The sequence below is a fragment of the Zootoca vivipara genome, chromosome 1 (genome assembly GCF_963506605.1).
Source record: "Zootoca vivipara chromosome 1, rZooViv1.1, whole genome shotgun sequence".
NCBI classification, from domain to species: Eukaryota; Metazoa; Chordata; class Lepidosauria; order Squamata; family Lacertidae; genus Zootoca; species Zootoca vivipara.
In genome coordinates this window covers 72,433,929-72,448,963 of record NC_083276.1, presented here as the reverse complement: position 1 = coordinate 72,448,963, position 15,035 = coordinate 72,433,929, and the positions used below count along the sequence as shown (strand labels likewise).

General features: G+C 43.0%; 1 protein-coding gene across 2 annotated transcripts in view; it reads right to left on the bottom strand.

The window, feature by feature from the left end:
- The window catches only part of OSBPL5 (oxysterol binding protein like 5), a 133,718-nt gene that overhangs the window by 32,600 nt on the left and 86,083 nt on the right, over positions 1-15,035 (bottom strand). For both annotated transcript variants that reach the window (XM_035120805.2, XM_035120813.2), the window contains exons 3-6: positions 14,242-14,315; positions 7,188-7,268; positions 5,554-5,655; positions 3,735-3,938 (exon numbers count right to left, since the gene is read on the bottom strand). In XM_035120805.2, the coding sequence (XP_034976696.1) occupies positions 3,735-3,938; positions 5,554-5,655; positions 7,188-7,268; positions 14,242-14,315 (461 nt within the window). The remainder of the gene's footprint in view (positions 1-3,734; positions 3,939-5,553; positions 5,656-7,187; positions 7,269-14,241; positions 14,316-15,035) is intronic.

The following is a 15,035-nucleotide window of genomic DNA, read 5'->3' as shown; positions in this document are numbered from 1 at the left end:
CCTGGAATTTGTAAAATCTTTGGTATGTTGGCTTTGACCTCTGTGAAACAGCGCCCCATTTTATCCAGTGGGTTTTAAACATCCTTCCTAGGCATGCCACTGTAATGATTCTTAGCATTTCTACTGCAATTTACAGGGTTCAAAGTGTTTCATGTACATAATATGAGTAATGCTTAAAAACAACCCTGCAATGTAGTTATCACCCCCATATTGCAAGAAGAGAGTGCTTGTCTACCTAAGAAAGTTCATGGCAGAAATGAAAACTGACCTGGGGTCATCATTGTTCACAGCACTATCCTAACCACGGCTAAGCCCTATTGAATTCAGTGGGGCTTACTCCCAAGTAAGTTGGGTTAGAATGGCTGCCTTATACATTACCTTAGATACTACTCAATTGTTCTTTTAGTTAACAGATAATTTAAAACACTTTGGCGTTATAAAGAAGTGACTCTATCCCTTACTCCAGCTAAAAATATTAGCACTATGCATTAACACGATTCCCCCCCCCACATATCTCTTATATAAAAAAGCCCCAAACCATTCATATCCAGAATGCATCAAGTGTTTCCCAAAGCCCAGCTTTCAGATTAAAACTAGCAAAAGGGAAAAGGCCACTAGAAGTACTGCCATTTCATATTAATGTCAGCTGCAGAATTGTGATCTGCTAAGCTGAATGATGAGATTCCCAGCCCTGCTCATTTGTCTATTATGTCTCCATAGCAATAGCTTCAGTTTCATTCACAAGCCCATCTTGCAAAAGAGAAAAGATGTCTTAGCCTGGCCTCTTCCAGGGAGGGCAAGTAAATAAATGTACTCATTCCCCGACAGAGATTTTTAGGTATTAAAAACTAGGTCAGAAAATGTGTTGCTTCAGCAGTTTGAATTGTCAGATCATCTCTAGATCAACATGATTGGAGGTAGCCTCTTATTTTATTTCCCACTTTTCTGGTCCTCAGGAGCAAAATCTAAAAAACGGCAATAAATATTTTTTTTTCTTATGCAAAACTGCAATGAATAAATAAATCCTACAGTCCATGTTTGGCCACCTGTGATGCTAACTGTTGATACACATTCCATATGAACCTTTGAAAGCTTCTCAATATTCAACATATCTGGAATTGGAAGTATTCTATTAGGCAGCTTAGCTTCTGTAAGAAAGCTGAAGAAACTCCCTGATTTTGACTGCAGTCAAGCAATTCTCGCACACTTAACTGAGTCAACTCATTTTCTTCCTGAGTAAACAAGTTTAGGATTAAATGATCAACACTCTTTAAAAGAACATTTTAAAAGCATGTCCCAAAGTGCTCTCACTTTAAAGTGTTCACGTCAGAGCCAAGCTATGACATGTATCTCAAAAGACCATCCCAGATGACAAAAATTGAGTCTCAATGCTGAACCTCAAAGCTGGTGAAGTTCTCTCGCAATACAGCCCCATCAAAGGTTTCACATAAGGAGTCATTAGACTGGATCTTGCTAATCATGCACAATGCATTGAGTCATTACCTCCTGTGGTCAAGCTAGTGCCAAACGTATTGCTCTGCTTTCCTTTGGACCACATCAGTAAGGCTGAGAGGTGGGTATTGTCGTCTGGGCAGCTCAGGACCTACAAACACTGCCCAGGCTTGCGCCCCAGGGAGGTCACTTTGGTGCTGCTAACACAGCAGTTTGACTTCACCCCTGAAGGCGCACTTCATTGTCTCTCGAGACAGACAGACATGTCACAAAAAAAGGAAAGTTGTCAGGCCTCCTCTGTGAGGTGACATATTTTCAGGAAGTATGCAATTTTCACAGCCGGGACACTTTCAGCTTGCCATGTGAAAACCAGGGGTGGAATAGTGGCACATCAGATTTGGTTATGTTATGACATCACTAATGGTTCACCTGGAAGGAGGCAGGCTTAAGGTACCCAGGCCTAACGCTTTATTAAGGAGGTCAAAAGCAGACCAATTTGTTCATGGGCCCAATTTAAAAGACAATAATGCAAACATCAGAGCAAAACCTTGTGACAAAAAAAAAGAGAGGTTTCTAACGACTGCCAACATTTCCCCATGAGATAAATATTTGCAAGTGAACAACTTGGTATTTCAAGTTCATTATTAGGATTAATTACAACACACATTGTGTTTCAATATTTTAAAGACCCCAATTGAATTGAATACCAGCTAATTTGACCAATATTTTTTGCATGGTAGGCAGAAATCACAGATAACCATTACAAACTGCATGTTGGGGACTTCCATTGTGGAAGGCATCTTTCTGTGCACCTCCCTCCTTTTTATTTATTTATTTATATATATTTTTTGCATAACAAGCAGGATCAAGAAGAGGGGCAAAGCTTGGTGTTTCAGCATCTGCTTTGCACACAGGAGGCCCCAGGTTAAATCTCTGGCATCTTTAGGTAGGGATGGGAAAGTTTCCCCCTCTGAAATCCCAGAGAGCTGCTGACAGTCAGAGTTGACTACACTGAGTTAGATAGAAAATTTGTCCAACTTGCTAAAAGGCAGATTCTTATGTTTCCAACTTGAAAAATGAATACAATTCTTCATGATTTTTGGCTGATCCTATGAAAAGCTATTACCTTGCATGGAATTTTTGTTTTGCCTTCCAAAACACAATATTTTTATTTCAGAGCACTTTGGCATGTTAGAATGTAATGGAAAGAAAGAAAGAAAGAAAGAAAGAAAGAAAGAAAGAAAGAAAGAAAGAAAGAAAGAAAGAAAGAAAGAAAAGAATGTTTCATTTCCAAACAAGAATGGGTCTGTTCTGAGTGGCCAGCTATGAGACATTTACCTGGATGTCTGTGGTTCCATTTTTGACATACCATATTTCTGATGCCAGCATGAAAAATGATATCAGCTCTCCAAGCATAAATATGGCCCCATTTATAGTCTCTTGCGATGGAGCAATCAGCACTGCATTAATTTAGACTGAAAATGTTCCTCACAGTATCTTTGCTGTCAGTCTGCAGACTTGCTACTGTCAGGAATGGGCCAGATTCAAGTGTGGTTAAGCACTGTTCCCTCAGAGCAGATGTTAATAATCTCTGAACGTGTCAGAAGGTGGTGACGAGCCATTCTCATTCATCACAGCTGGCAGCAAATGCTATTTATTTATGTCTCAGGGGGAGAGTGTCATTTCTTGACAATGTTGCTTGGATTACTTATAAATAGAGGTTGCAAGATCTTCAGGCAATAATATCTTCCACTGGGCCCAGAGGCCCACAAAAAGTTCAAGGCTCTATTGTACTAGAGGCGTATAAATACAATGCCCGATATTGTGTTCCCATAGAGGTTCCAACCTAGTTAGACCAGGACAGATGCAGCATGGAAGGAAATATCACTTTACATGTGGAGAATTGACCCCCTACCTACCTACCTACCTACCTCCTCCTCCTTGAAGGCAACAAGCACAGGTTAGGGCGGTGGCATAGAGGGCATAGCCTAGAGAGGATCCCGAGGGCCTTAAACAGAAGCCTGGAGGGTTATTTTTGTCCTCCGGCCCTGAAGTTTCCCACTCCTGATCTATCACGAGGAATGCTCCCCAAAAGAGAATTCTGCTGAAATCTCTCTTGATTTCACCGAGGTTTCCCTTCCCCACAATAAATCCCATCAACAAATTCTTCAAGATTCAGACCCCCAATAGCTGCCAGAGCTACTCCTGAGCCTGCTTGGGGCCTGTTGTTTTCTCCTCAAGGAAGCTCAACATTTGTTGCCAAGTTTGGGCCTTGCACTTACCTTCACGGCCCAAATGGACTGATCCAGCGGGTGAAAAAGTTTGAAACAGAAGCCGTCCTTTTTGGAGGGTCTCTCAATCAGCTCACAGGAATGAAGCAAGATGGTGCCCACCCACTGCCCGACCTTTGGTGTTTTGTAGATCAGCAGGACTCCGGGTTTCAGCACACACCACAACTTGGTCCAGCTTTTCAGAGTCCCACGAATCTGAGAAATGGGGGGTGGGGGTGGAAGGAATTAGGTGGATTTATTCACAAGCCAAGCCCCTATCCAGCAAAGCAGTTTTAGACAGTCCCTATCCAGTGAATATTCTTGTTTAATAGGATCAGAGGACAATGCAGCCATACTGAAAAAGCTCTATTCTCCCCAGTGGCTTCTCATGCTGTATGATTTCTCATGAAGTAACTTGGGGCTGAAGCAAAACTCCCAGGGGAAGCTGCCTGCAAAGAAAAGGGCTGGTTTTCACTAAGCAGCTCATTAAGAGGGTGCAATTTTGCTTTTACCCCAAGACATTTATGCAGCATTTCCCTGGAGAGACTGTAGCCTCTTACATCCAAAAGGGCAACACACGCTGAAGTCACTTAATTTTTTTACATTTCCAGGGTTTCAAGGGGGTGGGGAGTCTGCTCCTCCTACTTACCCGCTACCACTGTAGCATAGCTAGTGTTTTAGTGGCTCCCTAGAAAGGTTGCAGAAAACCTCAAATAACCAAAGGAGCCCATTTCTCTTTCACGTATCTTATGGAAACGTTGTTTGGTTCTGAGATCAAAGTTTATTTCCTCCACGTGCTAGCAGGGAGGGGACAAACAGATCAGAAAGGCACATTTAAAGTGAACCATTAACTATGGGCTGATGGAAGCCAGTGTCAGTTAGAACTTCAGAAAATGGCTGCCAGAAATAGATGTGATCACCAGAGATCAGAAGGTGACTTCATGACTGCGTTGTTATGTAAGGGTTTGGTCCTGCAAGAATGCAGAGTGATGGCATAATTAGTGGGAAGCTATAATTTAAAGGAAATGATTAGAAGTTTCAACAACAAGAACGTGTGGCTTATATCAAAGGTCACCAACCTTTCTGAGCCTATGGGCATATTTGCAAACAGGAGAAACTGTGGTGAGCATCTCACACACGCATGGCAACCTGCCCTATGCTTCTTTTGTTGCTAATTTCAGACTCATTGAGCACCAGAGAAGACCTCTGTGGGAACAAATACGCCTGCCCCATTAGCAATCCCAGCTTTATATACCATAAATACACAAGGCCACCAGATCAGCCTTTGGCATCTCCAAATAAAGGGAGGTTGGTTGGTTAGTAAGGCTGAAGAGAACCTTCTGCCAGTAGTGTTTAGACTTGTTGGGCTGGATGGACTGTTGATGGCATGAAGATAGCTCTTTCATTTTCTGCTTAAAAATATACATCATTCCTAAATTTTCTGCCTAAATGCATTTCCATAAATGTCAGAATTAACATTGTAATGCTTTTCAGAAAACTGGTCTCCTCTCCCCACACCACCACCAGAAAAGGGCACTTAACTAATATGGAAGGCATTCTGAAAGAAAGGAAGTCCTTGGTGAGCCAACAGTCAGGCTATCTGTCTTCCTAGCCATTTCCCTTGCTTCCCTAGTCTAAATTTAATGCTCATTTCGACATATATAAATTTTAGATCAAAAAATATAGTATTTGAGTCATCAAGTTTTATTCTCGAAACAGGACTATTTGTAAGCAGCAAGCAACCTTCGGAGAGAAGGCAGCTGATGGATTTTGATCGAACAGCCCTAAGAGTACCTGGATCTTCTTAAAATGATGCTTTATACTAAATTACCTTCAGCCAATCTGCCATAATAACCACACTGGGATCTTTCAAAGCACTGAAGAGTTGCTTGGTCGCTCTTTTCTTTTCCTGCCTGTAATTCTTCTTCTGTACCTGTTAGACCACAGAGATGGGGGAAAGAGGGGTGAAAACACTCATGAACACAGTTTTCTTCTTTCTCCTATGCTAGCAAAAAAGAAAAAAAGTGGGTGAAAAACTGAGGAGAGAAGATGAGACCATGGCATTCATTAGAGAAACAACTCACATTGTAGGGAGTGAAACAGTGGCTGGGACATCAAGTGCTTTATTATCTGGTAAAATTGCTATTGATTTTGGCCTCTTACTTAATGCGGGTTCCACAGCTGCTTGGAACAAATCCTTTTTACTCAAAGAGGCAGCACAACATAGTGCTTACAGCGGGTCAGATGAGGACCTGGGAGACAAAGACTCAAAACCCTACTTGGCCATGGAGCTGAATGAGTAACCTTGAGCCAGTTATATTCTGGCAACAGGGCAGAATATGAATCCTTCACAGCCACTTCCATTGATTTTAATTAAGGAGCCCAGGTATTGGGCGTATCAAGCCTTACGGAGTACCATAGAAAAGCAATTCACTTTCACACCCAGCTTCAGAATTCTCCAGGTTTTATTTATTTTTCTGTAAGTATTAATTTATGAATCACTTTTGCTTATATGTGTCTCATATACAGATTTACAGACATATCATAAAAACAGATAAAATAGTTTTGAAAACGGCAAAAGAACAACTAAAAACAAGTTTAAAATCAATACAAAATGAATACTGGAAGGCAGAGGATTTTTCATTCAGCTGGAAAATCTTGTCAAAGCAAGCATGATTTCCATTGTTTCTGATGGGTGCTTGTTGTATCTCAACAGGAATGCTGTTCCACAGAACAAGGACAGCCACAATGAAAGCCCTGCTCCAAGAGCTTCTAATATTTTTGGGACTTTAAGGAGAAATGCTCCTGCAGAACACAGTGACCTACTGGGCATACAAGGGCAGGTAAGGAAGGGGTGGAGGTTATAAGTAAACTGGTTTTGCATTGTTGTTGTTTCACTGGGAACTTGTACCTCCACAGTTGTCGCCAGTTGTAGTAGTGTTAATAAAGCCCATGTGTGACATTGACTGGAGACCACTGACAGCTCAAAGAAAGGATTAAAATTATCTTATTAGTGAGAAGATTTTTCTGGAAAATATAGCTGAAGATGAGCTACCCTATGCACGGCGAAGTTGTAATTTTAATTAATTACATCCTATGCCCTTCTAAAATGTGTTTTTTTGGGGGGGAGCCTATTGGGTTGTTTTTATTTTTATTATGTATTTTGTGGTTTTATATCTTGATTTTATTCTGTGAACTGCCCTGAGGCCCCCGGGTATATGACAGTATATAAATTTAATAAATAAATAAATAAATAAATAAATAAATTGCACGCTAACTAATCCACAGGAAAGAAAGGGCAGTGTTTGTTTGTTTGTTTTTTTAAAAAAAAGAATTCTGGCCTTGCTGTGATACTCCAGAGATGTGGCCTATGGGCCAAAGAGAAAGAGATTCCAGTCCCTCGAGCAACAGCTTCCCACACAAATAGAATAAATATTCTTTTCCACACATCTAAACTATACGTACCTTCAAAGTCTCCTTCTTGTTGCTTTTGCCATTGGGAGATACACATTCTTTATCAGACCCATTGCAAAATTTGTATTCAATCTAGAATGGAAGGAATTGCAAGATTTTAGGCTCCTTAAAATAAAATACAAAAAGGAACCAGTCAGCAATGGTTACCAATAATCATCTAATCAGTAAGTAAAGAAAAGGCAGTACTGAGTAGTTACCAACATGTACCAGAACTGGGTCCCTGCCCTGAGCCCAGGGGCCAAAATAATCCTGGGCATCTCAGTCTGAAACCCCCACACCAAGACCACTAGGGACAGAGGCAGATCCCAAAGAGTTTGCTCTTTCCCCTTTATCTGCTGTCAGGATTTCATATAACATGGGCACTGAGACAAATTATGAAGAACGCAGATCATGACCTCATTTGTAAACCAAGGATTGGAATGTGTACAGTGGTATCTTGGTTTGTGACTGCAATCCGTTCCGCGGAGGTGGTCGCTCCCCGAAGTGGTCGCTCCCCGAAGGCACGCTTCTGTGCGTGTGCGAAGCGCCGATAGAGCGCTTCTGCGCATGCACACGCTGCGCAGATCGCTTCTGCGCATCTGACACTGCGGAACCCGGATGTAAACACTTCCGGGTCCACAGCGGTCGCTCGCCGAAGCAGTCGCAAACAGCGGTAGACGTAAACCGAGGTTTGACTGTATGCGTGGATCAGTGGCAGAGTACGGTATTTCATTTGCATGCAGAAGGTCCCAAGTTCAATCCCAAGGATCTCCGGGTAAAGACTGGAAGAGATCCAAGTGCGAAACCCCAGAGAGCCATGGCCAGTCAGAGTAGTAGACAATAGGTTGACCAGTGCTCTGAATTAGTATGATGCAGTTTCCTATGTTCCTAAGAAATTAGATTATGGTTTATAAGCATGTCTGCAAGTTAGGCAATTTCGGGGGAATCAGATTTGCTCCAATCATGGCTTGTCTCAGTGCATGTCCCATAACATATATGGGAAGTTGTGTCCACAGAGGGAGGAGAGAGTGCACACATTCACAGGTTGGCTCAAGCTGTTCCCTAAGGTTAAGTGATCAGTGGTATTACATCTGTACAGAGCCTTATAAAGACACCTGTCCCCTAGTTAGGTCACCATCACCCACCATTTACTTGAAGTGGCTTCAGATGCAATGGGATGCCACAATTTCTCACTAGGTGAAAGAGCCATGGTGAGTTGGGGCTTGCACATTCTCCTTTCCTACCCTGCCCGTGCACAGCTGCAAGGAGGCTAGAAGCACTCACTTTCACTTTCCAATAAATCACAGCTCCTTGCTGCATGCAAATGCTGGAGTTTGTTTAAACCAACTGTGATTTCAGATCCTGGTTCATTCTATCAAACCACAGTTCCACTGTAACAGGAAGCTGTGGTTTATTTAAGACTGAAAACAAAGAGCAGGAAGGAATCTCTGCCTCACAGCAGCAAGAGAGAAAGAGGAAGGGGGGGGGTCTGCAAACCCAAAGCTCACACAGGTTCTGTTCACAGAGGGAAAAAGCATAGGCTCCCATTATGTACAAACCAGGCCCTCTATGCAAAAGGAGATGAAGGCAAGATAGCCAAATCTATTTACTCTTGGATAAAAGCAGAAAAAACCCAGCCCAAATTGCTCTGCATACACACATTTATGCTTTGGGAAATGATGCTTTGGCAATAGTAACTGTCCCTAGAATGCTTGGACTCTTAGCACAGTATTTAACTCAGGGAATACAAGGAACATTTTGTTCCTGAAACCCTCCTGGACTCTCTCTGTTTCGGAGTTTCCTGCCAACTGTGACTGGTCCTGGTTTCTTTGACTGCTGGATATATAGCAAGCAGTTACATGTATTAGGACCGACACATTTCAATAGTGAAGATAGCTATCGTCATCTTCTGAAGGTTAAAAGGCAAACAGTGAGACTACACTGTAGTGTTTATCGTCATTTGCATCTTGTTCCTAGACATGCTGGCAAAATGGGAAATTGGAAGGATATCCAACTAGGCTACTACTTTTTCCTGTTGTGCTTGCAGGAGTTGGTTTCTGAGCTCCTCAAGACTTGGGTTTTTGTGGAGGGGGGTGTATTCTGCAACATGTTCTTGGCACAAAATTAATGCACTAATGGTGGATTTATACTGGATCACCCACACATCATTCCGCTTTACTAGTTCTGTGATGCTTCCCCAATCATAACACATTATTGGTGTCTGGAAGGGCTACAGGGCAACAAATGTGGAGACACCCTCTCCCCACAAAAAACCCAGAATGTTTGTGGTATGAAAAGTTACGAGATTTCAACAAGAAGTTACAGGGTATGCATTAATTGGAAATGAAGCACTATGACCACTCCAATAGCATCATGAGCACAAATCATCAGTAAAAAGCACCTCTAGAGGATGAACCTCTGAGCAAATGATATACTAATTTACTACAACATTAGTGGTTTCTATTTTCAGCTTTAAAATTTCCCTGCTTCTCAGGTGGCAAAAACTAAAATACACTTGCTTAGGTAGCATAGGGTGCAGCAGCCTGCAGTTCCCACTCTCTCTAGGGGCTCATCCACACTTTGCTCATCCTGTGCCTAGAATGCACAAGAGGTTTTCCATTTGCCCTGCTGCTTTCCCTGGGAAAACCTGCTCTTTACCACTGAATCAGAGTATTCTGTCGATACAATACATGGAAAACCCAATTGACATTTGCTCTGATTCAGCAGGACAGAGTGGGTTTCTCCAGGGGGAAGTAGTAGGACTAGAAGAAGTCTGGATGAGCCCTAGTATTCAATAGCTTCTCAGTTTTCCTTTTACAAAAAAATGAAGCAGCAATCCTATGTCCACTTTCTTCCAAGAAAGCTCACCTATAGAGTGAGCCTTATTGCTGAGTAATTTAGGTCACATCCTGTACTTTGTTTAGGGTGCTGAGTTGTTAGGAGACCCTCAAGGATCTGCAGTTCGCAGGATTCATTGGGGAGGGGCATGAATGTGGTACAAGAGCACTTTAAATGGATGGTGTTGATGAGCCCTTACTTCTAGAGGAGGAGAAACAGCAAAACTGACTTACTACAGATTTTATAGTGCCTCAGAGGCTGCTTCTCTTCCTCTTAAGCAAACTGACCTTAAGACATTATAAATGCACTAAAAAGGATATGAAAGACCAGCAACAGTGACCAATGTCATTGGTCAACTGCTTGGTCTCTCGGTGCTGCAAAAGGGACAGAAGCTAATTAAATGCATTAGCACGAGGCCAAAGGGATGAACTTGCTTGCCACACCAAAGCACTACTGGTTGCATAAGGCATTAGTGCATTTGTGGCTTATTCCAAAATAGACAGGTGCTCTACTGATACTTGACATTAACCAGCTGGTTTTGCAAAGGGGAGAAACAAACAAAACCCCAACCCGCTCCTAGAAAGAGGATTTGTTGTTGTTTAGTTGTGTCCGACTCTTCATGACCCCATGGACCAGAGCACGCCAGGCACTCCTGTCTTCCACTGCCTCCTGCAGTTTGGTCAGACTCATGTCCGTAGCTTTGAGGATAGTACCCCTCAAATCTGTTACTGTGTTGTCACTGTGACAGTCCGCTACGCTGCAACACAGTTCTTCATTTCTCATTCACAGTGGCTGTTGTGGTGATGAAAAACAGGACTGCACACTTCTTGTCCTTATCTTTGCGGCACACCTTGCTACACATTTCCCCTGTACTTATTTATCACGTGCCTGGCCACGGCAGCCTGAATTCTTCCCTCCCTCAGTCATCCCGAAGTCTCCTGATGTCTTAAGCAATTCCACATGCTCCCCTTGCTGCCTGTTGTGCCTGGGAACTCACCCACAGAACACTTAAATGGGGGACCAGCACCCTTCCAGATGTCCCTAGAACTCACATCATCCTTGGTGATGCTGGATGAGGGCCCACCAACATCTGGAGGACTGACTTAAATGGCGCCCCCTTGCCCTCTCTTCCCGCAGACCTCACCTCAGCACTCACCTTTACTCTAAAGCAAATGGGTTAACCCAAAGGTTGCAATCCCTTGCTGAAATGAAACATAAGCATTGAGCTTATGGCAAGGGAGAGGCCATATCTATGGCACCCTGCTTTACATGCAGAAGGTCCACAATCCTTAGGCCAATCCTTGGCCGCTCCAGTTTCAAGGATCAGCCAGCAAGTGATGGGAAATATTCTGGACAGGTGGTGACAGTTGGATGGAAAAAGAGCTTGATTTGGCCTAAGGCAGCTTGCTGTGTTCTTATAAATCAAGGGTAGCCAACCTGTTGCTCTCCAGATATTGTGGACTACAACTCCCATCAGCCCCTGCCAGCACAGCCAATCATGAAGGGTGATTGGAGTTGTAGTCCACAGCTAATGGAGTGCCAGCTGGGTATCTCTGTGGTCAATCACACTCCACATGAAACTTCTCATTTGTTAAAGTTATTGGGTACCCCACTGTGGCAGGTTAGATAGGTGGCTGAGGTTGTTGTTGTTGTTATTGTTGTTGTTGTTGTTATTATTATTAGTATTATTATTATCCAAGACTGCCTACCTAGTGCCTGGTTTAAGAAGTTTAGGCTGTGAAATGCTAAACACTCTTGCCTGGGAATAAGCCCCATTGATCTCAATGGGATTTGCTTCCCATGTGCTGGTTTGCTCTGTTAGGCTCCAACCAGAGACTTTGCCCCATCTTTAAATGATTAAGAAATCTCGTGCTCCTGCAGTTAATGTTTCATTACTCTAACTGCTGCTTGTTTTTAAAGAACGTAGTTTATGTTTTTTTCCCCCCAGACTGAGACTTACTGAAGCGTTGCAAGTCACCTTGAAAATACTTGTTTATGAAGGTGATACAGTAAGTGCATATAATTGCACTTGCTTGCTTTCACACAGTGTGGCCACTTACACAGGAATATAGTTTGCCGTGACATGTTAAATGGTCAAACTGAATTGGCTGGAAACAAAATGGCAGGGTTCCTCTACCTTGTGGCTGTTTGGTCACCTGTTTTACCAAACATGCCCTTAAATGTTTTATGCCACGTGTTCCAAAAGTCACCCTGCATGAGAATTTTGACAAGTGGTACTAAGGCTCCCCCATATTTTCCCATGCGAATTGATGGGAAATACTCTCTGTTCGGTGGGTGACACTGTGCAATGAAATATCCACTTAGTAGCAACAAGTACCGAATAATACAAAACCAGTCATAGGGTTCATCCAAACTTACCTTTTGCCCTGCTGTTTCTAGGCACAGGTTGGTGCTTTAAAGATCGGAGCACTTTTTATTTTATTTTATTTTTTGCCCTCGGGCTTTCCTCAGGAAAACCCACTCTTTAACAGAACAAACGGCAATTTGTGTTTTCTGTGGATTGGCATTTGCTCTGATTCAGTGATAAAGAGCAGTTTTTCGTGGGGAAAGTATCGAGCCAAAAAAGAAAAAGAAACACTTAAGACACAGAACTTTAGTTTAAAGCATGGACCTGTGCCGAGAGTCGCAGCATAAAATGAAGTCTGGATGAGCCCAAAGTCACCTTAAATAAAGAAAGGGACAAACTTTTCTACGTGACAGGCTTGTTGTTTGTACTTGTGCTATAGCTACTGTTAACTGTGGCTGACCTTCAAACTAGAAGAAGACATGGCTTAAAGAAGATGATGTGCATGGGCATGTAGGGAGGCGTTCTTGCAACTGTGGAACTCCCTTCCACTTAAGTACTGTAGAGGTTCAGAAGTGCTGAACAAAAAAATTCTCTGTTTGGGCTAGTCAACAGTCAGTTTAAAGAGGTGAGGGCTCATTTTCATTTCCTTGGGTATTTTTGTTTTCGTTGGCTTGGGTCCAAGGCACCGTGCAGTAAGTCCCGTAAGCCCCAAGAAGACTTAGATTTTGTTTTTCTTGAACAGCAAAGCCGCCTGGCACCTGTTTGATGCTGCCTGGGAAATTAATGTTAAAACTAAGGGGCATTCCAAAAATAAGTTTCAATACAGTATGTTAAAAGAAGGGGGGGCAGCAAAAGGTCTAATGGAATAGAACAATGTGGAGTCCTCAGATCCCCACCTGTCTTTTGCCTCTCCTTTTTAAAACACACACACACAGAGGAGGTGTGTGTTGTGTTGTGTTTGTGGTTTAGGGGGTGGCCTGGTTGGGGGTTGGTTTTCTTTTTTGGTGGCTCTGAGCATCAACCATTTCCTTATGTGAAACAGGTATTATGGGGTGTCCATGAAGAAGTCTTAAATTTTCAAATGTACCCCCAAATGTCTGGATTAGGGACCCCCGAAATTAGAATAAACTCTTTGGGAGAACCTAAGCAGTTTTGTTTTGTGTGCTCTGTTTTACATTTGACTGTTATCACTCAACCTAAGGCCTTGCTAAGAAACAGAATACAACAGAACAGAAATGAACTGTGAGCTGAGCGGCTTCCCAAAGTAGAGATGTATAATTGCTCTCCTGCTTGTCAAGCATCCCTCTAGCAAGTGTTAACAAACACCAGCCCTCCACCCACTGGCAGAGGAAGAGGAGTGCGGGGGGAGCGCGCCACCCTCGGCAGCGTGATCCTGGTGGGATGCCATCGTGGCTGCCCCCGCCCACGCTGGGCACCACACCCCCACAGGCAGCGTGCCATGCCCCCAGGACACGTGTCATGCCCCTGCGCCAGCCCCGCCCCTGCCTGCTCTCCGCCCCCCAGTGCTGGAGCATGAAGCTCCGCCACTGCTGGGGTAGGGGATTATCTCTACAGTTGATCTGTGCTTTGGAGGCATTCCAAGCACCTCCAAAGTTCAATGTGACATCAGAACCAATAGATAGAATTAAAAAGGCCAGCCAACATTTACGGACCTCTAATAAACGTTCAAGAGAAGTTTACTCACAGGTTTATAGAAACAGAAAACTAATCACTGGTTATCTGAGAGGCTTTCTTCACAACAAAAATGTTTGCATTTAAAAAAATGTACCTTCACAACAAAAATGTACTACATGTGCACTGAAAACACAAATATCAGATTACAGGAGGGAGGGGGAATTTTGTCTCCCTGCTCTTCATCTGGACTCCAGTAAAAATAAGCATTCCTATAAGCCTCATTACCTTATTAATAGAGTTTGGCGTCGGAGGAATCTCATCCTTCATCATGGGCAAACTGTTTCCTTCCATATCCTTCCCTGAAACAAAATGACAAAAGTAAAACACTAAGGAACTCTGTGGCAAACCACGACTACTGAAACCATGATCCTGAGAAAGGACTTCATTTCTAAAGGAAACAGAAATGGCCACACACGCCCTGCCCCCAAAAGGAGCTGATGTAGGATAACTGCAGGAATATGTATAATATTTTAATATGACCAAGATCCAGCCCAATAGCAGGATACAGAAAAGCCACCACACAGCAAAGAATGCAATCCGAACTCCACCTACCTGGGAGTAAGCCCCACTAAATTCAGTTGGACTTACTTCTGAGGAGGCCTAGTTAGGAGACTGTGCTGTAAACTGCCAATATCTGTTCAAAATAGCAACAAAGGTCAAATGCATTTTCTACCAATGATTTGGAACGTGGAATATTTTTTTCCCATTCACTGATTTTTGGCCAAGGCCTAGCTCACACATGGCTTTTTGTCCCTTCTCTGCACTAGCTGACTATGAGAGCAGGCACCACTGAAAAGTGTGACATTTGAGACAACTGGAACAGACAGGGAAGTTCTACCTGTGGAATTAATGTCCATTCACACATGCATTTTATCACTTAATTTGCAGTCAATTAGGGGATGAACAGGCACGTGTGTGTAAAACTGCTCCAATCCTATGAAGACTTACTTCTGCAGCAGGAGTCACCTTTTATTTGTGTTGGAGGCTCCCCTACCCTTCCTTGTCGAAGGACATAATGC